The sequence below is a fragment of the Cervus canadensis genome, chromosome 33 (assembly GCF_019320065.1).
Source record: "Cervus canadensis isolate Bull #8, Minnesota chromosome 33, ASM1932006v1, whole genome shotgun sequence".
Classification (NCBI taxonomy): Eukaryota; Metazoa; Chordata; class Mammalia; order Artiodactyla; family Cervidae; genus Cervus; species Cervus canadensis.
The window spans coordinates 36225377-36253316 of record NC_057418.1 but is presented as its reverse complement, the minus strand read 5'-3'; the positions used below and the strand labels follow the sequence as shown (position 1 = coordinate 36253316).

At 46.8% G+C, this 27940-nt stretch overlaps 1 protein-coding gene across 2 annotated transcripts; it reads right to left on the bottom strand.

Moving 5' to 3' along the window:
- Positions 1-9: 9 nt before the first annotated feature.
- On the bottom strand, positions 10-27412 carry CEP43 (centrosomal protein 43). 2 transcript variants are annotated; one of them, XM_043457232.1, is made up of 13 exons: positions 27217-27412; positions 26325-26378; positions 25682-25736; positions 25124-25212; positions 24552-24689; positions 20413-20493; positions 17730-17789; positions 8129-8355; positions 5949-6061; positions 4262-4330; positions 3619-3658; positions 2674-2770; positions 10-1205 (listed from the first exon to the last, which is right to left on the bottom strand). In XM_043457232.1, exons 1-13 carry the CDS (start codon positions 27316-27318, stop codon positions 1131-1133), a joined length of 1200 nt encoding a protein of 399 aa, XP_043313167.1. In that variant the 5' UTR covers positions 27319-27412; the 3' UTR covers positions 10-1130. The 2 variants fall into 2 exon arrangements, with proteins under 2 accessions (XP_043313167.1, XP_043313168.1); XM_043457233.1 differs by lacking the exon at positions 17730-17789 and having other exon boundaries at positions 27217-27410.
- Between the last annotated feature and the right edge of the window lie 528 nt (positions 27413-27940).

The following is a 27940-nucleotide window of genomic DNA, read 5'->3' as shown; positions in this document are numbered from 1 at the left end:
TTCTTGAGATCAATGAGTTTAAGTTCCAATTTGCTCCTTTTATTAACAAAGTCAACTCTTAATTGAAATTAAAAAGTACAGAATTTAACCCTCGGTCACAGCTGTGCTTACGAACAAGCACGCCTCACTTCTGCAGTTCTCTGTAACACTCAGGACCACGGGGGTCCGCACCTATGCGGACAGCAGCGTGGGGGCAGACACAGCGAACTGCCCCAAACTCCACCCCTGGCGCGACCCCGAGGGCCCCAGTGAGACTGTGCAGTGTGCAGAGCTGGTCGTCTGGGTCTGGTCTTAGGCCATGACCAGGGTCAGTCCAATGGATTTAAATACAACCAACTTACAGATCTGAAATGAAAGCACTACTTCATGGTTTCAGATGCATTTTGGTATTTAATATGTTTCAAAGCATCTTTACAAATAATAACTGCAATGAGGAGAACCTGTGAATAAAACTGCTTACACAGACCCAGGATGGTGACCTCAAATTCATCAGGGACAATTCCACAAATAAAAAATCACAAGCACCTCCAGATTTTAAATCTTTAAAACGAGCAAAATTAAGACGGACACACACAAGGATTTTAATATAACCTTAATGGTCTAACAAACCTCCCAAATGGAAGGAAATGCAAAGCCAAGTCAACCTATCAAGTGTAACTTACAGTGAGAGGCTCCAGGCTGCTGATCTTCCAGGCCACGGGCCAGCTCGCTGTGGAACCACCCACCACCGCCCCCACCGACTGCAGACGCCCCTCCTGCTGCCGACCGCCTGAGCCCTGGTGCCGGCCGCAGGCAGGCGCGTGGAGCCGTGAACCCACAGCTCTAGTGCCACCTTCGCGATGCGCTTAATGCCAGCACTGTGCCGGCTCCCTCCTTGTGGTAAATTTGAGCCTAATCAACTTTCATAGAGAAGCATGTACCTAGACCAAATTAGGAATATTAAATCTTCCACACATGGGCTCAAATAGGAATTATTTTGTTTAGTATAAGGAAAAGTTAATTTTTTAAAATATCTGTAATCCTTTGAAACACAAGGCACCAACAGGGAGCAGACATTCCAGCAAAGGGCGATTGTCTGGAGGGAACTGATCCGCGTCCCGTCCTCTGCGACAGCGCCCTGCCGCGCGGGCCTAGGCCACGTCTTCCAGGAAGTCGGCGACGTCACTGAGCTGCGACAAGGTCAGGTCCTGCGTCAGGTCCTCCAGCTGGTCGTTCGGAAGAAAGAAGAGGATCGGTGTCAGCAAGAGACAGGTGTCCGTGATTCTCAGCATACTGCTGTAACTTACAGTATCATCTTAGACTCTGCCAACTGACTCACAGGGAAAAGCCCTTGTCCTGACGTGGAAACACATACACTACCGCATGTAAAATACAAGCCAGCGGGAACCTGCCATCGACCAGGGAGCGCAGCTCAGTGCCGTGACAACCGACAGGGGTGGGAGGGGACACATTTACACCCATGACTGATTCACACTGAGACCTACAGGGGTGGGAGGGGCGGGGGAGGGGACACATTTACACCCATGGCTGATTCACACTGATTACAGCAGAAAACAGCACTGTAAAGCAATTATCCTCCAAGTGTACAATTTTTTTAAAAAGTCTTCTTCCTCACTTCCTTCTTCCTATTTTGAAATTGGCGAGGATAACAAAAGCTGAGCTGCCAGATGAACTCGACATTAACAAGACGACTGACTGCTAAAATTACCAATTTGTAGTTCTTTTGGTAACTTTAAAGCAGTATTTTCAGAACTCTTTAGGATGACATAAGGCGAAAAGGTAAGAGAAAACAAATTATTACAAACTTATTAGTACACTGTATCAGGAACCAAAGAAGGCATTTCACATACTATCAGGTAACCTTCGGAACAACTCTATAAGGGAGGCATTAACACCCCCATCTCAGGAATAAGGAAACTGAGGATCGAAGGTTAAAGCTTGCAGAAGCAAACACACATCAGAGAGTAAGATTCATTACAGAATGCTGCCTGTGTCAAAGGCCTTTCCCCCGTGGTAGTCTGTGACGGGCAGAGTCCTACCTCACTCGGCAAAGCAAGCTTCACCTCCAGGTGGCAGCCTCCCTCGGTTTACCGTGGGCACCAATACCCAGCCCTGAGGTGCCACCTGATGTCTCACACCTGAGGTCTCACACCCGACACACACCTGGGCACTCTCCTCTCTGCCGACAGACAGCTCAGGTGTGGATCTCCAAAACCAAGGCATGGCTTTACCCCTGAGAGCCTGTTAGCGCAGTCTCGTCCCCCGGCCTGCTCAGGGCTCGCCGACACCCTGCGGCCAGTCTCTGCTTCGGCTCCGGCACTCACGGGGGTCCTCTGCAGCCACCGCCCCCCCCAGGGACTTCTCTGGCGAGGACCCCTTGCCTACACCGTCTACACCCTGAGGCAGTGGGCTCTGACTCCAGTCCTGACCCACTGGAGTGGACCTACGCCCACAGCAGTGGGAGTCCCAGTAATGACACACAGGCATTTCACAAGCAAAGCGGGCCATAACTGGAAACACTCATGACAGGTATCGATCCCAGATCTGGAGCAGGAAACTCCACCATAAACCTTTCCTAATTTTCAACTGCTCTTCTCCTAGCTTCTGAAGCTCGCCAGTGACTCAAGGCAACAGGCACAGACGGCACGCCCCAGGGAAGGAACAGCATCGCACTTTATCACTGGTGTTGGCGTCATCCATTTCCACAGAGAAGTCCTCCTCAATCTCTTCCCCAATACTCAGCTCACTCTTCTCTGAGCGATGGCTGGTGCTAATTTCAGGGAAAAAGAAAAATAACAACTCTGATTACAAGCATTTATAAAGAGCAACTACCATTCTTTCGTTTTTCAGGTATCTTAATTCTTTAAATAAAATAGAATAAAATACTTCATGTCATTCATTCCATACATCCCATCTCACCTGATCCTAAGCTAACTTAGCAGTGGCAGCAAGAACAGTCCAATCCATTTAACAGATGAGAAAACTAAGGTTCACAACAGTGACTATGGTCACAATGGCATGAAAGAAGAAAACCCAGATTTTTAAAATTTCATTTCTCAAAAGTATGCTAGAAAGTAAACATGAGTCCTAAATTGGAAGAAAAACTATCAATAGCATAAAATCCTCACACTGATTTAATTACTTCCTAATTAATTATTAGCCAAGTCATAGATTATATGTTCTTTACATTTATAAAGAAGTTATTTGAAACAAAATATCAAGAAATGTCATCTGGATCAGAAAAACAATTTGAGAGGGTGATCTGTTTACGCCAATTGTGGACAATGCCCACCACTGAGATCAGAAAGGGGAGGCAAAGCACTGGCGATCGTGACCACACTGCTCCCGCGGCCTCTGAGTCCACCCTTCACCGCTGGTTCCTCTTCTGTGTCTCATAAGCTCCCTGAACATGATGAAGAAGTCCTCATTCTAATGTAACATCAGAAACATGCTTCACAGTCTAGGGACAATTCTGGATTAACTCTCTTTAACTCACGTTCAATCAACACAAAAAAGAGAAGAAAGACACTAAATAAGCACAAATGTGATTTTTGTCATACTGTCCTGTTCAGAAATTGTTTACAATTTATATATTTCTTGTCCAACCATTTTTCTTACCTATTAAAATCATCAACATAGTCATCTTCTTCTCCAGTCCCTGGTAAGTTTAAGAAAACATACATATATATTTACAATAAACACACCTCACCATATCGACAATTAGACATACACGTTTCCTTCAGAAACTACCCCAGGCAGACCGAGCAAAGAGTGAGAACCCAGCTAACACAGTGGGGACCGCTGGGCTGCACCTGAATCTGGGGAAACTAACCACCCCCTCACTCGCCTCCAGCTTCTGCAGCCGATTCCAGGACAAAACGGCCACCACACAGTGGGCTGGAGCCGGCCATCAGCTGCTGACCGCCTGGTTCTACGGAGAGCTAAGCTCCAGGCCAAATCTGCCTATAACCCGTTTCCGGGCAGCCTGTGAGCTGAGAGTGACTTTTACAGTTTTCAGTGACTGTAAACACACCAACACTGGACACAGACTGCACATGGCCCACAGGCCGGAAGTGCCCACTCTGTCCTTCTGCAGAGTGCTGACCTGTGCTTTAAACATGCAAAGTGCCCATCTGTGAACACGAGCACCTCTGATAATATAAGGAGCTCCAGATAGGCTGGCTGACCCTTCACTGAAGACTTCATTCTAAAAAACAATCACCGGAAAGGAATCAATACTGAAACTGGAAATTTAGTTTACCTAATCCAAGTGATCCAATTTTATCATTGACCAATTTAACATCTTTTAGAATTGGGTTTCCCCTTTTACCTGTGAACAGGAAAAAATATTCACATTAACTTGTCTGTTAGAATACAGTAGTCTCTAAACCATGTCAACTTTTTTTTCAGGGTCTGTTGACACATAATAACTGAACACTAATAAGAAATTACGAATTGTGACTAAATACACTGCATTATTCATTATACAATAAAATATGCTTACATTTTGTATTACACACCCCTTTTAACTACACACTACTATAATATACAGACCTTTTGTAGCCATACTATGTTCTTTTCTGGAACTTGGCAATTGAAACCATTTTTACCCAACCATCGGATGTCAACCTTCCATAAGAAGCCCTACTGGGTATGAATTCACAGACCACAACTATTCTCATCAGTTTTATTTTTCCGTTAAACTTCTGCCTTCCGCTCCAACTTAATGGTATTTCGTGGACGAAGCTAAGCTCCTCGCAGCTCTGTTTTTCAGCCCTCGTTCTCAACGGCCTCTCTGAGTCACTACTCCCAAGTCAGTGTTAAGAGCGGCACGACCATGGCACTCTGGACTCCTTCCCTGAGGGCGACAAGGCCACAGGAAAGGAGAAAAGGAGGGGAACGGACGTGGCGGTCTAACAGACACGTGGCGAGTTTACCAGCTGCCTAGACGAGCCACAGGGGCCTGCTCTCCGTGCCCCGGGGAATCACCTACAGGCGTGTCCCGTCTCACCAGGGCTCAGCGGCACTGCGGGCACACTCAGTCGTGCCCGACTCTGTGCGACCCCGGGGACTGCAGCCCGCAAGGCCCCTCAGTCCGGGGATTCTCCAGGCATGAATGCTGGAGTGGGCTGCCATCTCCTTCTCCAGGGGTCTTCCTGACCCAGGGATCCAACGAGCACCTCTGACGTCACCTGCGCAGGCAGGCACGTTCTTTACCTCTGGCGCCACCTGGGGAGCTGGGCAGCACTACAAGATTATGCAAAATGCCAGAGCAATTTCCTAACAAAGATCTACTCAAAGAGCACATATACGCTCTAAACACTGGCAGTTAAATCCTGTATTTACTCTGATACAGTATACAAAGTTCATCTGCATGCTTACTACATGTTTAAGGCTATGCCTTTAAATCCTTGGTCTTGTCACCATCTGTGTGCATCAAGGCCACTCCGCGTCAAGCGATCAATCCCCATCTCGGCTACATATAAAAACATACAGCTGATCCAGATTGCCAGAGGCAGAGGAGCATTCTAACATTCTTACAATGATTACTGTGGTATGTACAGAATCTCTGATGCAAACTTTAAAAAATTAATTGTACTTAAATCCTACATAACTCATTTTAAATGTCCAGCAAAACAGAGATGGCTTAAAATTTTATCTATTTATTATATAAGACAGCTATAAACTCAATTTTCTAAAAGTATTTTCATGGCACAGGAAAAGCAGAATACAAACAGTATAGAAGATATGACCAGACTCAAAAGAAATTTTAAAAGTAACAAAATATTAACTGAAAATATCACTGAGTAGCAAAATTATAGGCTGTTATAATTTTACATATATTTTTATGAAAAAAATAAATGATCATATACAATTAGAGGAAAAATAGCAGCAGCCTTAGAAGTACATGTCTTCAATCAGCAAGTCTAGAACTTTCAGACACTCACTTTCAGACTCTTTCAATGAAGGGGCTCCAGCAAGGGAGCTGAGTCCACTTTTTAGGGGGGGCGCATCAGAGAGCGATGCAAGGCTTCCTGCTTGCTTACTGGGTTCACTTCTCCTGACGAGAAACAAGCATGCAGTTAATGGCGTTCTTACCCGCTGCCCCTAACACCTAAGCAACTTGAATACATTTCACAGGCAACAACAGGCGCTGGAAAACAAAGAATATACATGTCACAGATTGAAGCCAAAATGTGTACCTGCAAGGCAAAGTAGACTAAGAATCACTGCAAATTCATGTAGGACATTATCCCTATCCAGAATTTTCTCCCACAAACAAACCTGCCCCTCATCAGCTTCACTGTCTGTGCTGCCTTGGCAGTCGCTTCAGGGGCCCAGAGATGCAGGCAAGGGACAGCGCAGGAGCCAACGAGCAGAGGCAACGAGCACCGCAGACACGGCCCTGCCGGCCAGGCCACGGACGACCCGCCAGCTGAGCCCTGCTCGGAGCCGGACCGCCCCCTCCGGCGGACGGACCGCCCCCTCCGGCGGACGGCTGACACAGCGCGCGCCTGGCCCGCCTCCTCGCACTCGAACACTGCGCCTCTCACCGCTCCAGCGCTCTAGGAGCCCCATCCCTCTCTGACCTCGTTTCCGATTTCCTCTCTAAAACTCGGTTCTTAACAACACACACGCGTGCTGCTGGCTTTCCCACCGGGACGCTTCTCACCCGTGTCCCCTCCAGCCGTCACCACGTCCCCTGCGCCCCTAGTCAACTCACCAGGAAACCACTCGTCACCACAACCCTCCACTCTCGGGCCCTCGAGCCCAGCCTGACCCGCCCCGGCCCGGCCCCCCTCGAGCAGACTGCCCGGGAAGGCCCCGGGCGGCCTGCACAAGCTGAGCACACGTCCACCCTCCTCCAGGTTCCCTTCCCGCCGCGCCCCTGCCTCAGGGGCCCTTCAGCTCAGAGGGATGAGTCCTTCCTGTCTCCTCTAGCCCAGACCTCTGCCTTCACACCCACACTCACACCTGAAAACAGACTTCCTCCTGTTGACAACCTTCTTAAAAGAGCGGGTGGGAGTGAGGCTGGACGGTCACACAGCCCCCTGCGCAGCCAGCCTGGCTCCCTCCACTCTTCACCTCAGCGACGGCAGTTCCAACCTTCTAGTGCCTCAGCCGGAGAAGGCAATGGCACCCCACTCCAGTCCTCTTGCCTGGAAAATCCCATGGATGGAGGAGCCTGGTAGGCTACAGCCCATGGGGTCACAAAGAGTCAGACACAACTGAGCGACTTCACTTTCACTTTTCACTTTCCTGCATTGGAGAAGGAAATGGCAACCCACTCCAGTGTTCTTGCCTGGAGAATCCCAGGGACGGCGGAGCCTGGTGGGCTGACACGACTTAGCAGCAACACCAGTGGCTCAGCCCAGGAAGGGATTTGCAGGTACAGGCGCAGCAAGGGATGCTACGAAGCAAATTACCAGCAAATCCCTTTGGATCTAAATTTAGACTACATCCCTAGCCAACTATCCTCACCACTTCCACCTGGCTAACCCCACAGCTTCCATCTGGAGACCCAGCAGCCAGGAGATCCCGTCACAGAGCAGCTGTGTTCTGGTCCCTCTGCTTCTCAGACCCCAGGGCTTCCGGGACCCTCACAGTGGGGCCAGGCCTGGCCATGTCGCTCCCCCGGCCCGAGTCCACCTCCCACAGGCGCCTTGGCCCGCGCCTGGCCTCCTCTCCCCTCCGAGAGCCCACCCTGGGGCTGAAGCATTCTCTGACACCTCGAGACCTAGCGGCCCTCCACACTCGCACTCCTGCCCTCAAAGCTCAGTTCCCCAACACGGCTGCGTCCCCCAGACACGGCGGCGCCTGACGGGCCCTCGCTGATGCTGCCATCCGAGTGTGAGTTCCCAGAGGCAGAGCCTGCCTGCCTCATCACTGCTGCACCTGGCACGCAGCCGGCATGCACCACACACCTACCTGCTGAAATCGTTAATGTCCAGGTCTTTCAAAACCTGGACTCTTTAAGCCCTAAATGGCTTTCAGGACACAAAATCAGACTTACGAATTCAATAATTACAAACCATTGGTAGCTCATTTTCTTAAACACAAAATAAAACACGTAGAAACTCCATTTCTAAGCCTCTGGTCTGATAACATAAAAGCACAGGTTACTCACCAACCGTACGCTGCTTCTGGTTTAGGAACAGGGTCATCAAAGAAAGAATCCCCTTCCAGGTCATCTTCATCTGGACTGGGACCCGCTTTGGCGTTGACATCGAGACTGTTGCTGCCTAACAAGGACCCGATTTTAGCTTCATGGGCCAGTAAGTGAAGACTACTTCTGCTCTTTGGCTCTGATGATGAGATACTGGTATCGCTGTGACTGGCATCATTGCTGGCCTTCTAGAAAACAGAGGAAAAGACAAAAGTTCTTGGTGACATGAAAGTTAGTTTATAACTAACTTCTGAAGGGGAAAAATGTCAAACATGTTTATACCATCCCTTTCCTCCCTCCCTCCGTGGAAATACCTTTACCCGGCCCATTCATAAACTCTCCCATTTCCTCCTACATATGTATCATTGCTTCATAAATTACCTTACTATGTTTTCAAATGGCAAATGGAGAGCATAATAAAGAGGCAAGGAGGAGCATCATCATTAGTACATCACATAATTGAACCCAGGAGATAAACAGAGTGCTCGTCAGGAAAACTCACAATTTTCTACCAAGGGCATCAAGATGAAAGTTTTGCAAGCGAAACTACCGGTCTTAATTCAGACTTTCAGTGACTCCCTAACCCACACCTTCCTTGTGCACCCAGGACACATGTGTATGTGTGTCTCTGTGAAAGCTAAAGTGCGAATTGCTCAGCCACGTCCGACTCTGCGGCCCCACGGACGGTCGCTCACCAGGCTCCTGTGTCCGTGGGATTATCCAGGCAGGAATAATGGAGTGGATAGCTATTCCATTCTCTGGGGGATACTCCCCACTCAGAGATGGAACTCGAGTCCCACATCGCAGGCAGGTTCTTTACCATCTGGGCCACAAGGGGAGTCCCCTGTTTCTATACACCGTAAAGCAAAGCACAACTCTCTCCAGCATCCATTCTCACTCTTGTTCTGCTGACCGGGGGATGTTAGCACAAAGCGTGGGTCGTGTTTTCAGTCAGCTCTGCCCTTCACAACCAGATTGTGTTCTATTCTTGGTCAGATTTCTTTCTGCCTTTAGACATTTCTATGTCAACAATAGAAATAATGAAACCAAAAAACCAGGACAGCAATAATAAAAGGAGCATTTACAGAAAGCCTTCAAATGTCTCCCATGATTACCTGATTTTGATCCTCAAAGTAACTCTATGGTATGTGGACGGGCTCTGTCTCCTCTGCAGAAAAGGAAATGCAGAGGCATCTCAGTCACCTGCCCAGGCCTCCGGGGCGGGGGGGGGTGTCAAGGGGTCTGCTATCAAAGTCTGATTCCAGAGGTTAGCGCAAAAGGCTTATACTCTCCACTCAGTGGAGTCCTATGAAACTGCAGTTCGTATGGGTCAGAGATTTAGCCCCGACACTAGAGAGCAGCACTGAGTAAGACGCCAGGAGCGTGAGGCGAGCGCTGTCCTGAAACACGGAACATGTAATGCAGTCTGTACTGTGTGTGTGTGTGCGTGCTCAGTCGTGTCTGACTCTTTGCAACCCCATGGATCCCATGGAGCCCGCCAGGCTCCTCTGTCCATGGAATTCTCCAGGCAGGAATCCGGAGTGGGCTGCCATTCCCTTCTCCAGGGGATCTTCCTGACCCAGGAATTGAACCCGGGTTTCTTGGAATTGCAGGCAGACTCTTTACCAACTGAACCACCAGGGAAGGCCCTGTACTCTACTACTAACTATGTAATTTTAAGAAATTTAATGTTCTCAGGCATGAACTCCCTCAAGAACTGAACCAGAGTAGTCTTTTCCAAGTCAAGTTACCACGAGGAGTTAAGAAAAAGGGGATACGTGGTTGGGGAAAAGTCGCTGACTGCTGAAGCAGGGCAGTGACAGCACGTGTTATAACTGATTCCGCGAGACACTAGGAGGGCTGTACTTTTGACACGGGTATGGCGGGGACGGTGCAGTAAGATACACGCCGACATTTTCACACGAGCTAGAAGCCATGATTAGTAACAGCGGGTAAGACACACGCTGTACATTCCATGTTATTAATGCAAAGAAATAAATGGTTGTAAAGAGATGTCTGGAGAGATAAATACCAAGTTATCACCCTTTCAGACAACATAGGATATTTTCAAAGAAGCAGACATTTTTCAAATTTCCTCACAACCCTCTTGAAGTTTTCCTGTTATCATCAGTTACAGACACACCAACCACTTATGTATTTCTTAATAAGATTCATTCCCATTATAATTTCTGATTTACAAATGTTTTAAAAGATTTATATCTTTTCAAAGGAATATACATTTGGAAATAAATACCCTGAATTATTGTGCTTTTTAAACACATTTATGATTAGAGATACTGAGATAGTATCTCCTTCAAAACACCCCTGAGAAATCTCAAAAGGATGCCTGACCTGAGACAGACAAACACAAATGTAAAAGCACATTACAAAAAACAATCGTCATTTCAGTCTCTCTTCCCATGAATTCACATCATCAACATAACGTAAGTTCATACATTGAATTATCTGAACTGAATAACTAATATGTCCATGATTATTTTTGACAGGTTTTAGCAATATTCTTGCTATGAAACAAAAGACTAGTTTTAGGAAGACAAGTTTCATGGCATAGCACGTTATGATGCTCAACATAATACATACTTTTAAAAATAGTAACTTGTTTTAACATTATAGTTCTATTTATCTATGGAGTAAAAATTAAACTTTAAAAACACTCAAACTTCTTTGGAAGTGTTTCCAAAATAAATTTCTAAATCACACAGGAATGTGTCATTACTTTATAACTGGTTCTTTTTTTTTTTTTTTAAACCAAAAAGACCATTACCTAACTGGGTCACTAATGAATTCACTAAACTTGATTCCAAGTATTTTTTGCTATTAAACAAAAAAAGAAATCCACACTAACAAGAGAAACATTAATCAAAACATTCTGTAGATTAAAACAAAAGTACTGCAAAACTTCAAGAGCAATTTTCATCAAGAGAGCCCACACTTTTTGAGCAACATCAACTCACGATGTATATACCCTGGGATCTGTTTAAAAAAACTTTTATCATGGTTTAAGACAAGTCTTATAAACTTCAGTTACTTGGGTCTCTATCACCTAGATGTGGATGAATCTAACAGCTAAGATTAAGAATTGTTTAAAATGACGTGTGACCAGAAAAACAATCCTCTGACAATGGTTTAGAATTCATCCCAGGACAGCCCCAGAGGCCCTGGCGATTATTATGAGTTAAATTGTGATCCTCCAAAAAGTTCAGTTCAGTTCAGTCGTGTCCAATTCTTTGCAACCCCATGAACCACAACACGCCAGGCCTCCCTGTCCATCACCAATTCCCGGAGTCTACCCAAACCCATGTCCATTGAGTCGGTGACGCCATGCAACCATCTCATCCTCTGTCGTCCCCTTCTCCTCCTACCTTCAATCTTTCCCAGCATATGGGTTTTTTCAAAAGAGGTAGCCAAAGAGGCTTCGCATCAGGTGGCCAAAGTATTGGAGCTTCAGCTTCAACATCAGTCCTTCAAATGAACACCCAAAACTGATTTCCTTTAGGATGGACTGGTTGGATCTCCTTGCAGTCCAAGAGACTGTCTCAAGAGTCTTCCCTAACACCACAGTTCAAAAGCATCAATTCTTCGATGCTCAGCTTTCTTTACAGTCCAACTCTCACATCCATACATGATCAATGGAAAAACCATAGCCTTGACTAGACGGACCTTTGTTGGCAAAGTAATTTCTCTGCTTTTTAATATGCTGTCCAGGTTGGTCATAACTTTCCTTCCAAGGAGTAAATATCTTCATTTCATGGCTGCAATCACCATCTGCAGTGATTTTGGAGCCCCAAAAAATAAAGTCAGCCACTGTTTCCACTGTTTTCCCATCTATTTGCCAAGAAGTGATGGGACCGGGTGACATATCTTAGTTTTCTGAATGTTGAGCTTTAAGCCAACTTTTTCACTCTCCTCTTTCACTTGCATCAAGAGGCTCTTTAGTTCCTCATTTTCTGCCATAAGGGTTGGGTCACCTGCATATCTGAGGTTATTGATATTTCTCCTGGCAATCTTGATTCCAGCTTGTGCTTCTTCCAGCCCAGCATTTCTCATGATGTACTCTGCATATAAGTTAAATAAGCAGGGTGACAATATACAGACTTGACATACTCCTTTCCTGATTTGGAACCAGTCCGTTGTTCCATGTCCAGTACTAACTGTTGCTTCCTGACCCGCATACAGGTTTCTCAAGAGGCAGGTCAGGTGGTCTGGTATTCCCATCTCTTGAAGAATTTTCCAGTTTGTTGTGATCCACCCAAAGGCTTTGGCATAGTCAATAAAGCAGAAATAGATGTTTTTCTGGAACTCTTGCTTTTTCGATGATCCAGTGGATATTGGCAATTTGATCTCTGGTTCCTCTGCCTTTTCTAAAACCATCTTGAACGCCTGGAAGTTCACAGTTCACGTATTGCTGAAGCCTGGCTTAGAGAATGTCGAGCATTACTTTACTAGTGTGTGAGATGAGTGCAACTCTGCGGTAGTTTGAGCATTCTTGGGCATTGCATTTCTTTGGGATTGAAATGAAAACAGACCTTTTCCAGTCCTGTGGCCACTGCTGAGTTTTCCAAGTTTGCTGACATATTGAGTGCAGCACTTTCACTGCATCATCTTTTAGGAGTTGAAATAGCTCAACCGGAATTTCATTACCTCCACTAGCTTTGTTCATAGTGATGCTTCCTAAGGCCCACTCGACTTCACATTCCAGGATGTCTGGCTCTAGGTGAGTGATCACACCATTGTGATTATCTGGGTCGTGAAGATCTTTTTTGTACAATTCTTCTGTGTATTCTTGCCACCTCTTCTTAACATCTTTTGCTTCTGTTAGGTCCAAACCATTTCTGTCCTTTATTGTACCCATCTTTGCATGAAATGTTCCCCGGGTATCTCTAATTTTCTTGAAGAGATCTCTAGTCTTTCCCATTGTATTGTTTTCCTCTATTTCCTTGCACTGATCACTGAGGAAGGCTTTCTTATCTCTCCTTGCTATTCTTTGGAACTCTGCATTCAAATGGGAATATCTTTCCTTTTCTCCTTTGCTTTTTGCTTCTCTTCTTTTCACAGCTACTTATAAGGCCTCCTCAGACAGCCATTTTGCTTTTTTGCATTTCTTTTTCTTGGGGATGGTCTTGATCCCTATATGTGACAAACCTCCATCCATAATTCACCAGGCACTCTATCAGATCTAGTCCCTTAAATCTATTTCTCACTTCCACTGTATAATCATAAGGGATCTGATTTAGGTCATACCTGAATGGTCTAGTGGTTTTCCCCACTTCCTTCAATTTAAGTCTGAATTTGGCAATAAGGAGTTCATGATCTGAGCCACAGTCAGCTCCTGGTCTTGTTTTTGCTGACTGTATAGAGCTTCTCCATCTTTGGCTGCAAAGAATGCAATCAATCTGATTTCAGTACTGACCATCTGGTGATGTCCATGTGTACAGTCTTCTCTTGTGTTGTTGGAAGAGGGTGTTTGCTATGACCAGTGCGTTCTCCTGGCAAAACTCTATTAGCCTTTGCCCTGCTTTATTCTATACTCCAAGGCCAAATTTGCCTGTTATTCCAGGTGTTTCTTGACTTCCCAGTTTTGCATTCCAGTCCCCTATAATGAAAAGGACATCTTTTTTGGGTGTTAGTTCTAAAAGGTCTTGTAGGTCATCATAGAACTGTTCAACTTCAGCTTCTTCAGCATTACTGGTTGGGGCATAGACTTGGATTACCCTGATATTGAATGGCTTGCCTTGGAAATGAACAGAGATCCTTCTGTCGTTTTTGAGACTGCATCCGAGTACTGCATTTTGGACTCTTTTGTTGACTATGATGGCTACACCATTTCTTCTAAGGGATTCCTGCCCACAGTAGTAGATATAATGGTCATCTGAGTTAAATTCACCCATTCCAGTCCATCTTAGTTCACTGATTCCTAGAATGTCGACGTTCACTCTTGCCATCTCCTATTTAACCACTTCCAATTTGCCTTGACTCATGGACCTAACATTCCAGGTCCCTATGCAATACTGCTCTTTACAGCATCGGACCTTGCTTCTACCACCAGTCACATCTCCAACTGGGTGTTGTTTTTGCTTTGGCTCTATCCCTTCATTCTTTCTGGAGTTATTTCTCCACTGATTCTCCACTGTCCCCCAAAAAGGGACATTGTAAGCCTAACGCCCAGGACTCCAGAATGTGCCCTCATTTACAAACAGGTTCACTACAGATGTAACCAGCTATGAGGAGGTCATGGAGGAGGTGGATAGGCCCCTAACACAATACCCCTGGTGTCCTGATGAGAGAGGACAGATAAACACAGGGAGACGGCCCCATGAATGTGACGGCAAAATGGGGGTGACGTGTCTACACACCGAGGAGCATGCAGGACAGCCGGGAGCCACGAGATGCTGCAGAGAGGCAAGGACTCTCCTTCCCACCTCAGAAGGAGCCAATCCTGAGACACCCTGAGCTCAGACTCCAGTCTCCAGAGCCGGGGACGATGCACGCCCACTGTTCTGAACTACCACGTTTGGGGGACTTTGTTACAGCAGCCCTGGGAACTAAGAGGTATATATAATAAACATCTGAAACATAATGAAGTTGTGTCTTTTCTTAACAGAGAGAGGCCTACTGCACAGCACCATGGCAGTCACTAAGCGCCCCTGGGTGAATGTCAGGATTAACACACTTTAAGGTGAACTACAGCAAAACTGTGAGAAAGCTTTAGTGGATGATTCAGTTTCTCTAGTGCACTTACACATTCAAGATTTTAATCATTTCTAGATTAACAGAAAATTAGCATCATAGAGAAGTTTCAGAGAGAAATTACTGTTTTTCCAGTAGTTGAAAACTCAATTATCATTAATTCCAGGTCTTAAAAACCTGGGGGGGGGGTCAAAAACTTGCTTTTCTAAACTAAAGGCTTAATCAGCACTGTTCCTGAGAGAAACATAAAGGTTAAGCACCATCCCAGCTCTGCAACATTCAGAAGCATTTGTCGGATTTTAACTCTCTTCTGTGCCACGCCTCATCTCCGCTCCCCCACTCCCGTGTCTCCTGTGTCTCCTGCCTCTCCTGCACGGGGAGGCGGGGTCTTCCCACTGGGCCACCTGGGGAGGCACATCAACATAAGGCTGGGCTTATCCCAGAATTCCAAAAACAAGGAACAAATTAAGAAATGTCATTTATTAAGAACTTGAGGCCAAAAAAAAAAAATCTCAACAAAAATTAGCTTTAAAACACGTGAAAACAATGATGGACAGAAAGGATAACCTTTGATGCTCCATTTAGTGTGATGATTAAAACTGCTTAATGTTAAAAACCAACAAACCATCTAATAACTTATTCAGTTTTTTCATCTGAATGGTAAAAACCTTTGTGGAGCGTAACAAGTCAATTTTAATTTTTGGTATTTTTTTTCAGACAACTAGCACCATGCTTGGTACAACAAAACAGTTTACAATTAAACAAATTATTACAGATACGTTGGCAATGTTAATACACGTTGAAAATGTCTGAGTAAAGAAACACCTTCCCATCCAGAATTTATGCACCTTGTATTCCACCTCCAATATCCATCCTTCCCTGTCTCACAACATAACAAAAACAGGAACATAACTTTTATTTCTACTAGATTAGTTCAAAACCTTAGATTTTGCTATGTACATTAACAGGTTTACAAGAGTAGTAAGTACAAATTAGTTATCCATATAACTGATTTTTTAAAGTTTATTTCTGATATGACTATAGCTTCTCTGAAAATAGCCGAAAGTTTCTGAATGAGCAATTAATACCTATGCTTCACCGCAGGCAGAGCAGCTCTTCCTGCAGGGCGCCCAGGGCACGGGCTCCTCACGGCCAGGGCAGCACTCCCAGACGAAGATGCCACCACCTACGGTGTGAAGGGCTCCCCCTGGAGCCCAGCTGCGGACCAGCCCAGACCAGAGGCAGCCTGGGATCTGGGTTGTAAGGGTGTGGAGGACGCTGGGCTACGCCAGGGCCCTGGGCGCCTGCTGCATGCACAGGGCGGAGCAGGAAGGCAGGGCGGGAGAGGGACAGGCTCCTCTCTCAGGCTGGAAGCAGGCAACACGGGGACAGCACAGGCTCCCTGTGAAAGCGCCTCAGAGACACGAGCAGGAGGGAGAGGGGAAAGCAGTTTCCAAGAAACTGAGCAAGTGCTCTGGGCTCAGGAGGGGCTAACTTGCAGCCTGCAACTCCAGCATCCGGGCGGACAGACTCTCCCGTCACTCCTCAGAGCACACGAGGCCCTGCTCGGAGCAGAGGAAGGGGGAGGCCTGGGGCCCCAAGGCCGCGACCAGCACACAAGGTGAAGCGTGAGAGGGGCTCTGGTTCTACGTATCAACTTCCTTCAAACGTCTCAGCTTCTCTAAAACTCACCACACCAACACGATTTTAAAATGTGATACTATGAAATATACTTTTCAAAAAGTACAAGAAGCTGATTTAAGACATCTAAAAAAAATTCCAATTCATACTTTCAATTATTTTTCTTAAGGTCTGTCTCACCTCTGCCATTTGATCATAAACTGCTTAAGGGAGGACCCATGTTAAATTTGTCTTGCTCTCAGCACTCAACACTAAAACTTTCACTATGTAAATGTTCAAACATACTCCAATACATTTTAAAACATCTTCTCATGTAGCAGTGCATAAAGAACAGTGTGAACAAATATAATAATAGGAGCTTACCATGGAAACCACTAGAACTAAAGCCAGCTAACATAGCCAACACAATTTTTCAAAATCCTTCAATTTTGGAACTCTTGAACTTAGTGAAAAAAATCTGTACATAAACTAAGACTCAACAAGGACTAGTGATTCTCAGAACTGAATGTTAAATAACTTGATTTTACTCTAAATAAGTGTAAGAACTACACTGGCAACTAATAATTCTCCTGAGAACTCTAATATTTAAATATTATAAGCAGCGCATCTACCAACTTACTCAAAGTCTGAGACCTTTTGGGGAGGAAAAAAAGCAGCCAAGGCAGCGACATGGAGGGTCCCCGAGTCCACTGCGGGCTGGCACTTGGAGAGCCTGGGCTCGGAGAGGCTAACGGACGCGCAGGGCTGAGAGCTGTTCAACATGAGCAGAAGTGTCCTGAAAGACACCAGGGCTGGCCTTTCAGTTGCCAACTAGAGCTTATCCAGAAAGCAGTCTGATGCTCTATTTACCTCAGATAAAAATCATCGGGTTAAGAACACATAGGTGAGCATCCACTTAAGAGGAGAGTAAAGTAAACGGAAGGTATTTTCAACTTTTTCTGTTGCCGACAAATCAAGGAATTTTCAAAGCAAAACTGAGAGTAGAATTTTAAAATACAACAATATGATTTTCACCTAGATAGAAAGTTAAGTCAAACTACTTTTTCTTTTATGTCACCATGACTTTGGCACATTCTGCTCATAGACAAAGAAAGCGGTATTTCAAAAGGAAACATAACCCTAGGCCAAGGGGAACTGGACCCCTGGGGAGGCCCGCAGGGGGCTGGCGGTATGCCCGCCCAGCCGCCCTCCTCCTCACCCTCCCGCGTGTTACCTTGGCACCAGACTGCTGCCCGCTTGTCTTCTTCTTACCTTGTCCTCTATACCTTGGTATCTGAGCATGAGAATAAAATGACATTTTACCACAAAATAGAAATCTTTAAAAGTAAACTAATTCATACCAAACTAAATAAGATTCCTATAGAAAATGTCTTAAAAATGGAAAATCTAATTAATATATTCTTCTTTGAAACAGTTTTTTGCCTTTTCTTGACACTCTTCCTAAACTCACGCTGCAGTTCATGTCCAGCAGTCACAGGGTCACACACAGGGCCCGCAGCCTCACCCCGCCTGGCTCCCTGTGTGAGACTCATTCCGTCCCACTCTGGACAGTGGCACCCCAAGAAAGCCAGCCTTCCATCCTCGCAGCTTCCTTTAGGAACCAACTTTCTCAGGGGGATGCAGAGCAAGTGCGTCCAGGCTAGGCTGAACCCTGGGCCTGGCCACAGCTTCCTGGGACTCCTAGAGCTCTTCAGGCTGATGAGGTGCCCTTCTTCGAGCCCCAGACACTCGGAGACCTCAGAGAGAGAAGGAAGCTGGCCAGAAAGGGATGGGCAAAGTACTGGGACCCCGAATCAAGATCCTGTAGGACTAGAGAGGAACCTCATTTTAATTGCCAACAGAATGCCTTGTCTTCAAATAGCCCCAGCCAGCCCCACTAGAGACGAGCTTTGGTGTCCGAAGTGCCCACTGCCCCCACAGGCCTAGGTGCTGAGGGAGAGCTCAGGCAAGGCTGAGGACCATCAGAAGGTGGATGGGGATCACCTGGAAACAATCAAGTGTCTCCAGGTTCACCTTAAAAATTACCATCGCTTCTCATTTCCTGACTTAAAACTTAAGAGTCTCATGATCATTCTCATGATACAGCTTAAAACATTTTTATGTAGAGAGAATACAAATACATAATACATACAACAGACATTAATATATCATCCTGAAGACATATAATATGTGGAAAGTCCGTATTGCTAACATGCTTTAAGAAATAATATCTAAAAAGAGAACTTCCAAATAACTCAGTGTTACAGGTACTAGTAAGTATTTTGGAACATGCATTAATTTTAACCCCACTAAAGCCAGATATTCCCACAGAAAGCAAAGCTTTCTTTCCCTGCGGCTCTGTGTGGCACCTAACCCGAAGAAAGCATCAGACTCACAACCTCGCTCTCCCCGCACAGCAGTTCCAGCCTGATGAGCATCGTGGGAGAATCCTTCCTAGACCAACACCTGCCCCTCGCCCCAGGAAAGGCTAACTGGACCTCAGGGAACAGGACACCTACCACCAGCATGATGGCCTCATTCCTGATCAGGAATAATGCACAACATTCCTCGGACTCCTGAATTTAAAAAATAAAAAGGAGCCACAAAATCAAAGAACCAGCAACAAAAAACTGGAACCATTCACTGGTGTCTACTCCCAGGCATCCGGAAAAGAAAGGAATCCGGTGGTGAAACCGCTGCTCTCCAGAAGCTCACCTGATTCAGAAAGACACAGCTGGTACCGTGAACAACGGCACCAGGGCCGTCGGGGAGGACGTGCTCCACCAGAGGCACGCACACAGCACTGCAGACCCACGCCCCGCGGGGCAGGACCAGCGGGTTCGCCCACCGCACGGGCGGAGCGCCACCCAGCGCAGGGGAGGACGCCCTTCCTGACGGTCACCCTGCCATCCACCCCGCTAGGACGGGCAGCCCTGAGTCTAAACTCCAGCAGTGGTCCCACTCCGTTTCTTCTCCATTATCCAAATCCCTGAAGTCAGAAGGTCTTAACTTCAACAGCTCACACACACACACACATGCACAACTCATAGACACATGCACGCATAGATACACACAACTCACACACATGCACACACTGAGACACACACCTTCATACACATGCACGCAGACACACAACTCATACATACACACGTGTGCGGATACACACACACAACACACATACAACTCATACACACATGCACGTATAGACAACACACAACTCACACACACACACCCCCCTCATACATACACATGTGCAGAGACGCACACACACATGCACAGAGACACACACAACTCACACGCATATGCATGCACACCCACACAAAGATAACCAGAGTACATAAACGTTCTTGTAAATTCTCAAAATAGCTCATCAATATAAAAAATCATAATAATGTACAATTCCAAATCTGAGCACCTGTCTATACTATTTAACACAACAATTTTATATTCTGGAACTTAATATTCCGAAATTATAGGAATTTAAAAGTGAAAAATAAGTAAACTTCCTCTGTCAATTGGACCAAATGTTCAAAGTATGAAATGAATCCAAATATCCTACAATTCTGTTATTTAAGAGCATATTTCTTTCTATGGTACAATATTCAAAACACTATCAACAAAGCAAAAGAATTAATTTAAAAAAATTTTTCATTAGAAAAAGTAAATTCAGTATTTTAAAAATGCATAGTACTAAGATACAAATCTCATATGGCTCAGCATATAAATCACTGATGAAACAATTTAAGAACATATTTACATGGCATTTTAAAAAACCTACTGACTTGTATAATGGTCCCAAAGGAGCTTATTAAAGTTTCAGAAGATCCTCATAAATAAAGATTTCAACAAAGGATAAAAAGCACTTTCAACAACGACACTCGTACCAAGACTAGAGACAGGAGCCTTGGCCCACTCACCTTACTGGGAGGAGTGTGTGCACCTGTTTTTCCTTCTGGTGACTTTGGTGGAGAATGTATATCAGACAGGTCCAGTGCACCCTGAAATATTACATGGTTGAAAATTAAGACACATTTAAAAACAAAGCATGAAATACTAGTTATACCTCAATAGAATTTAAACGTTTAAAACCACTACACAATGTTGCCATTTTTTCTTCCTATTAATATAAATATCCTTAGATTTTCTCCAAATTTTACCAAAACCACAAATAAACAGACTTAGGATTCTAATTACCTGCTGAGTATTTCCCTCAAGCACCTGGAACAGGCTCCTCAGACCACATGTATTAATAAATACGCCCCTAGCGTTCTTTCCAAGTGAACCTTCTCACTTTGCTTTCCCTGCTCTCCACAAAAACACTGTCCTCTGATTCTCAAAGATCGTCTCTTTCTTCCCTCCCTGGACTTACTTCTTTACTTCATTTGGTCTCAAAAAAAACAAACAAACAAACTCATAAAAACAAGTAACTATTTCAAGAATGCAGGATGAGGCACTCAGTTACAGGGGCTGCCAGGAGTGAGAGAGGAAGGAGAGAAGGGGGACCGCACACTGCACAGCTGGGTGGGGGAAGAGGACGGCCGTTTCAGGTGGAAAAGAGAAGAGAAAAAGGACAAGGCAAGGAAGCAAGGGCCACTCTAGGGTACGCTCTGTCTGGCCTAAGTACAAGCTTCCAGATTTCAAAACCAGGCATGAGGCTAGAAAGCCAGGGTGGGAGCACATCATGCAGGGTCTTATGGCTGAGGAAGTGAGAGTTGCTCAGTTGTGTCTGATTCTGTGACCCCATGCATGTTGTCCTCCAGGCTCCTCTGTCCATGGAATTCTCCAGGCCAGAACACTGGAGAGGGTAGCCGTTCCCTTCTCCAGGGGATGTTCCCAACCCAGGGATCGAACCGAGGTCTCCCACATTGCAGGCTGATTCTTTATCAGCTGAGCCACTGGGGAAGCCCACAGCTGAGGAACCTGAAGATTATGCAGTGTCATTCCATACTCACTGCAATGTTTAAAGAGGGACAAAATAGGGACAAAATAGACAAAGGGCTGAATTTTAGAATTAATTCAGCAATCATGAACAGAAAAGACTGAAAAGATGTGGGCCCAGCAACCTGGTCTTAAGGAAGGTTTAAAATGCACGTTTTGAGGTTTCCCAAGTGGCACTAGTGGTGAAGAACCTGCCCGCGTTTTAGGAGGTATAAGAGATGCAGGTTCCATCCCCGGGTTGGGAGGATCTCCTGGAGGAGGGCAGGGTAAGCCACTCCAGTATTCTTGCTGGAGCATCCCATGGACAGAGGACCCGGCAGCCTATGGTCCAGGGGTCACACAGAGTCGACTAAAGCAACTTGGCATGCACACACACACACAGTGCACTTTTGGTGAAAGCATCTCTGAGTACAGTGGGCTAATCCACAGCTAGTTTTCTTCTCCAGCATCAAAAGTCAAAATGAGGTCAATGAAACCTACGATTTTTTATTTCACTATAAAAATAACAGAATGTTTCCCCTCAAAGTGGTACGGACTAGTAAATGACAAAAGGGCCAAAGCAGATACCTGTGAGTGCCCTGCTTTAAGTGTCAACCCACTGTGTGTGTGCGTGTATGTACACCCATGAACTACTAAAAGACAACACCGGGTATGAAGTGGGGAAAACCAGCCAGCAGTAGAGCTGACACATCCAGCCCAATGGGAGGCTCTGCGTCCTGAGGGGGGATCCGCTTCTGGAGCCACAGAGACCCCACGCCCAGTCCACGGGACAGACCTCAACCACACCAGGCAAACTGAGTGGGAAGCTCTGGACCCACCTGTCAAGAGTTACAGATGGAAAACGCATTTACTGAGTCTCGATTCCAAATCTAACCAACCAGACAGGAAAGCTCCTATTGGGTCTTTGAGGCAGACATTCTGCCAAGCAGGGCACAGAGAGCTTCCAGGAACCAGCCTTTCTTTCAGGAGCTGCTGCCAAAGCCACAGGGCCCAGGAAGGACAGCGACAACTCTTACTGAGAAACGGGGCCGGGCCCGAGCCACGTCACAGGGACAGAACCTACAGAAACTGAGACGGGACGTGCAGAAGGGCCAGGCGGGTTGGGGGTGGGGGTCACTTCTGGTCTGGTGCAGCTTTCACTGTGTTAGACGTAAAGACAACAAAGTCAGTTTTCTTACACTAAGATTCACACAGGCCAGTGAGTTAACCAGGTGAAGGGCTGGAAATTCTGGTCTCAAGCCTGTGACAACGATTGGGCTGGGCTTGGGAGTCCTGTGTTCAGTCCTAACAGCAAAGGAAGGAACAGGAACAGTGGTCACGGCCTGCCCAGCACGGCTCCCAGAGCTCCGTGGCGCGGAAGCCTTAGTCCTCGATGCGACCACAAACACACCTGACTCTCTACATCTCACAGGGGCGGGACCCGAGGCACGCGGAGGTTAAGTGGCTGGAGACAGGCACACACAGGATGAAACGAGGTACACTGTCGCCCAGGCAGTCTGGCCCCAGAGCCCAGGTTACTGCCAGGCGCTGAGGCAGGGAGAGCGAGCCAGAGAGACAGCGGGCAGCCAGCACCGCAGGAGGGGAGCCAGAGAGCAGAGAGAAACAGGACGAAAGGGGCAAGCGGACAGACCCAGCAGGCAGGCCACAGAAGCCAAGGACGCGTCACCTCCACCCAGACTGAGGCCCAGAGACAGCAGGGACCAAGGCCACCTTTTAGTTCACCAGAAGCTAGCACAGCAGCCTCATGGAAAAAGTTCACACCAAAAACTGCCTGACTGTGACGGATGACTGAGCCCCCAGCGCATGAGCTGCAGTCGGGGCTCACCGCCTTCTCCAACGCCCTTCCTGAAACAGCTACTGCTCTCTGCTAACTAAAATCACCACCCCTAAGAAGCGCGGAACTCATCACGGACCACGGGATCTGTCCTCTGTGGTGGCTGGGTGTGCTCAGTGCTCAGCAGTGTCCGACTCTCTGCAACCCCGTGGACTGTAGCCCGCCAGGTTCCTCTGTCCAGGAGACTCTCCAGGCAAGAACACTGGAGTGGGTTGCCATTCTCCAGGGGATCTTCCCAACCCAGGATTGGAACCCATGTCTCTACCATCTCCTGCATTGTAGGTGGATTCTTTACCAGCTGAGCCACCATGGAAGCCCTAATTTAAACGTCCATTTCCTTATGTGAGCACATCTTGACTAGCTCCCAACCCCTCTAGAACAGATGACTTGCTTATATTTTATCTTTTAATTAAACAATCTATTTAGTATGCCTTTGATGCTACAGGTATTCAGTCAAGCTTTAATGATTTTCAAAGATTCTACTGGGAAATACACTCTGAGACTCTCCCAATGGAGTAATGCAGCCCATAACCTTCCAGGTTCCCACCTACCCACTTCTCTTCAACCAGGTATCTGAGACACTCACAATGTTGTCTGTGTCAGTGAACCAGCATCTTGATGGAAAATTATTGTTTGTAAAGGAAATCAGACTGTTAATCTCATCAGTGTGATTTCTAAAAAAAAGGCTAAGAATCAGAAATACAGTGGCTAATTTAAAAATTACAAGAATGTTTGGAAACTGCAGAATCAACAGTTTAAAGTTTTCAGCCTAGTTTTAAAAAGATTTTAAGTTCAAAAAATTGTTAACAAGCCTACAGCTCAGCCTACGTTTAGAAGCAGTAACAGAAACAACGACCAGCAATCCGTTGGGTGTTCTCAGCATCTCACATGCACCAACTCATGCGTGTAAGCCTCCCAATGCCCGAGTGAAGTCCACCATTCCCGTCCACAGAGGAGCCGCCGGGAGGGGAGTCACGTGACCAAGGCCAAACTCGGCTGGCGGGGGAGCTGGCAGGGGCTCCACACACGCGGCCCCTGAACCCCGCCCTCTGAGGGTCCCTCCCCAGAAAAGGCGCAACAGCAGCAGCCCCAGAGCTTCTGCGTCTACAGTTTTCATGAAATTGTGCACTTATACAATCTCTGAGTATGTCTGGTTTGATTTGAAGGAGTGTCCTCTTTTTATTTCAACCTGACTCAACACGTGTCAACTAATCCGCACAGCCGCCCTAGATAGGCAATGAGTGGAAAACAGAAACAGATAACAAAGGACAGGACTGTACTCACTTCCCCACTGGTTGACCCTTTTTCTTTCTGTTGACAGCGTCTGACCACTTCTAATAATAAGGGTCCACCCACAGTACCTTCGGCTTCAATAATTCCTAAATCTCGGGCTAAATTCTCTCGACCTTCAAGACCTTGAAACTGGGAAAGAAATAAGATGTAAGAAAGTAAAACAGAAATGCACAGAAATATAGCAAAATTATTTTCAGAGGCGAAAGAAAAGTATTTTCAAACTTAAAAACATCCCTAATCTCAAAGACATCATTTTCCTAATGTCTCCATTTTTAAGACTACACATCTCCACATTTAAAGTCCCCATGAGCAGGTGCAGGCTAACACTGGAACAAACGTACTCTACAATAACAATTCTGTCAAGTTCTGTGAAGCAGGGACACTGGTGCCAGCTGTCTAACAGCTCAAATGGCATTTAAGAAACTAAGACATAATCAACTATGAAAAATAATCTTTATGCAAGACACTCTCAATTGTCCAATTTTGTTAACTTTCAACTTGTAATGAACCCATCTGTGTCAAAGGCGGTTTCAAGGACAGACATTAAAAAGCATCATTCTTACTGTGCTAGTTTCAGGCTGAAAAACTGCCAAGGTAAAGTCAAGATTAAAAAACTGAAGAAATTCGGCAACGAGACTGGCCACCAGCCGGCCTGCAAAGAGCAAAAGAGAAGGTGGGAGAGGATCTTTAGGAACCCAAGGCCTCGTCACCGACACTGGAAGTAAGATAGCTAAAGGGAATAAAGTTTCTCAGGGTTTTAAATTACAATTTCTTCTCTCTGAATAATACAATTAAGGGATAAATGTCTCAGTCTCCCTCATTAGGATTGTCAGGCTGAAACAATAAATAAGACAATATAACGTTCCATAAATGGATTAGACTATTTTGCTTATAACTTTACAGTACATCAGCTTTCTGTAATAAAACTGTCTTTAACCAATAATGTTCCATAGCCAAAGATTTTCAATAGCAAATCAACAGTTGTACAATCATATACAATTTAAAACGACAACTTCTAATAATTGACATTTCAAAAAATAATCTGAAATTCCTGACTTATCTCAAATGGAGTCAAGATTGAAAAATTCAGAGACAGACAAAATAAACAACAAACATCTTACCGTCTTTTGTATTTAAAAACTTTTTCAGGCTCTCATTAACTAAAGGAGCTTTGTTCTGTTAAAAAAATGAAATATCATTAAGCATTACATGTTCGTCCCCAAAACCACTACAAAATGTAGACTAAAGTTTAATTTTTTGGCAAGATATTAAGTAAAATACTGTCACACAAAAAATCATGGTTAAACCCATTCTGTAACTACTGATTATTACAGGAACTGTTTTTCTGTTAAGCTAAGGACTGAGATACTGAATTAGGAGATTCGTCCTGACAGCAGCAAAAGAAATTTTTAGGTGTAATAGTAATGGATTTTAAATGTTAATGAATTAGAGGGTCCCTGGAGCATAAGGGACTATGAAACCATTTCTTCAAGTGTTTCCAATTTCCCCTAAGAAAAGGAATCGATGAGATTTAGTACTGACTTCAGAGTTCCTGTGATAACTTTCTTTAGGTTACTCCAAAACTCTAAAATATACATGAAAAGAGGATAATCTTGACTCTCCCCTAACAGTAAAGGAGCATAATCTTTAGTTCAAAATTATCCCTAGCTATACACTACTATAAACAGCATTTCAGAATGGTTTTTCAGCAATTAGACCTTAAATGAAAATGAACATGGTCATTAAAGTTTGTAGATTTCATACCTCTACTTTTTCTTGCTCCTCTAGTGCTAAAAACACAGCTGCCCGGAGTTCAGCCTTTAAGGGGGGTGGGGGGCGGGGGGAGGAAAGGAAAAAAAATTATCTCCAGACAATTTTCATGGCAAGAAGCACAAACACCGAAATTTCCAAAGTCAAAACGAAAACCAGCAAGATTATAATGCTCAGGAGGCAGGTGCAGAGAGAGGTCAGAGGGCATCCTGACACACTCTGAAGAGTGACGCAAGCTCTCAGGCCCACTGTTCGTGCCCCAGGCACTGTCTCTCTCAGCACCCTTCTCTCTGGTCTAAGCTGTGATGTCCAGTCCTTAATCATGCCCACCAGTACTGTGAATGAATGAGAAATACACTCCAAGAAACAAGCTGCTGGACATCCACAACCCGCCCGGTACAGCCAGCTGGAGGGGCTGGCCGACCGGCGGCTCAGGCCAGGGGCGAGGGAGACCCAAGGAGTGGGGAACAACTCGACCACCGGACTGTGGGCGGCTGGACCATCGGCGGCGGGGCGGGGACCACGGAGGAGCAGTGGACAACTGGACCACCAAACGTGCCGTGGGGATCAGAGGGGACCGCGAGTAGCTGGACCTCAAACGTGCAGGGGCTGCAGGCGACCGGACCCCGGACGCCGGGGTCGGCGTCCTCCGACTAAAGCCAGCAGGGCCCCTTCGTCCGCTCACCGCCGCACCGCCCGGGGCTCCCCGTGACTGACCCCCGACCCCCGCGCGGGCCGCCCCCGAGGCGGCCGGCGGCTCTGACCCCAGCCCGGGCGGCCCGTCCGTCGCGCCCCGCGCCCCTTTGTGACGCCCGCGCCCACACGGGCCCCGCGGCCCGCGAGCGCGGCCCGCCGCCCGCCCCCAGCTCCCCGCCCCTCGCCTCACCTTGATGCGGTTCAGGACCCCGCTGTTCTCCAGCGTCTGCACCAGCAGGTCCCGCAGCTCGGTGTCCTCCTCCGCCACCACCGCGGCAGCCGTCGCCGCCATCTTGCTTCTCCAAGACAACCGCCCAAGCCGCGCCAACGGCCGCCGGTCGCCTCAGCCCGCAGGGCGCGCGGCCGAGACCACGCCCCCGGCGCCGGCGCGCAGCCCTCCTTCACGTCGGGGCGGGGCCTCGGGCGCCGCGAGGTGGGCGGGGCCTCGGGCGCCGTGAGGTGGGCTGTGCGTCGCGGTCCCCAGAGGCCGGAGGCTTGCGGGGCCACCGGTGGAGAGTGGTGTTCAGCCGGGAGGCAGGAGGAAACAGCGGCGTTTGGAAGGTGTCAGGTGCACGCCTGAGGGTCGCTGCTGTGGAAGAAGGGCTGAAGTCCTGGGTCCCCCCGTGGCTTCCCGAGGCGCGGCCGAAGTGTGTGTGCAGGACTGGTGTGTGTGCACGCTCGCCGGGAGCGCAGGCCTCCCCGCGCCGTGCACTGGAGGGTGTGTGGACGTGCAAGCGCTGCGCTGCTGCGCGTTCCACCCTGCGTGTTGGCACAGCTGCGCTGTCACGTGTGGAGGAAGGTGATCCTAAACCACTAGCAGTTCAAGGGGAAAGCTGTGGACTCTAGAATCCCCGGACTCCCGCTCGGCGGGTCTGCAGCCCGTCCTCAGAGTCTACTTTCCCAGGAGCCTGGGG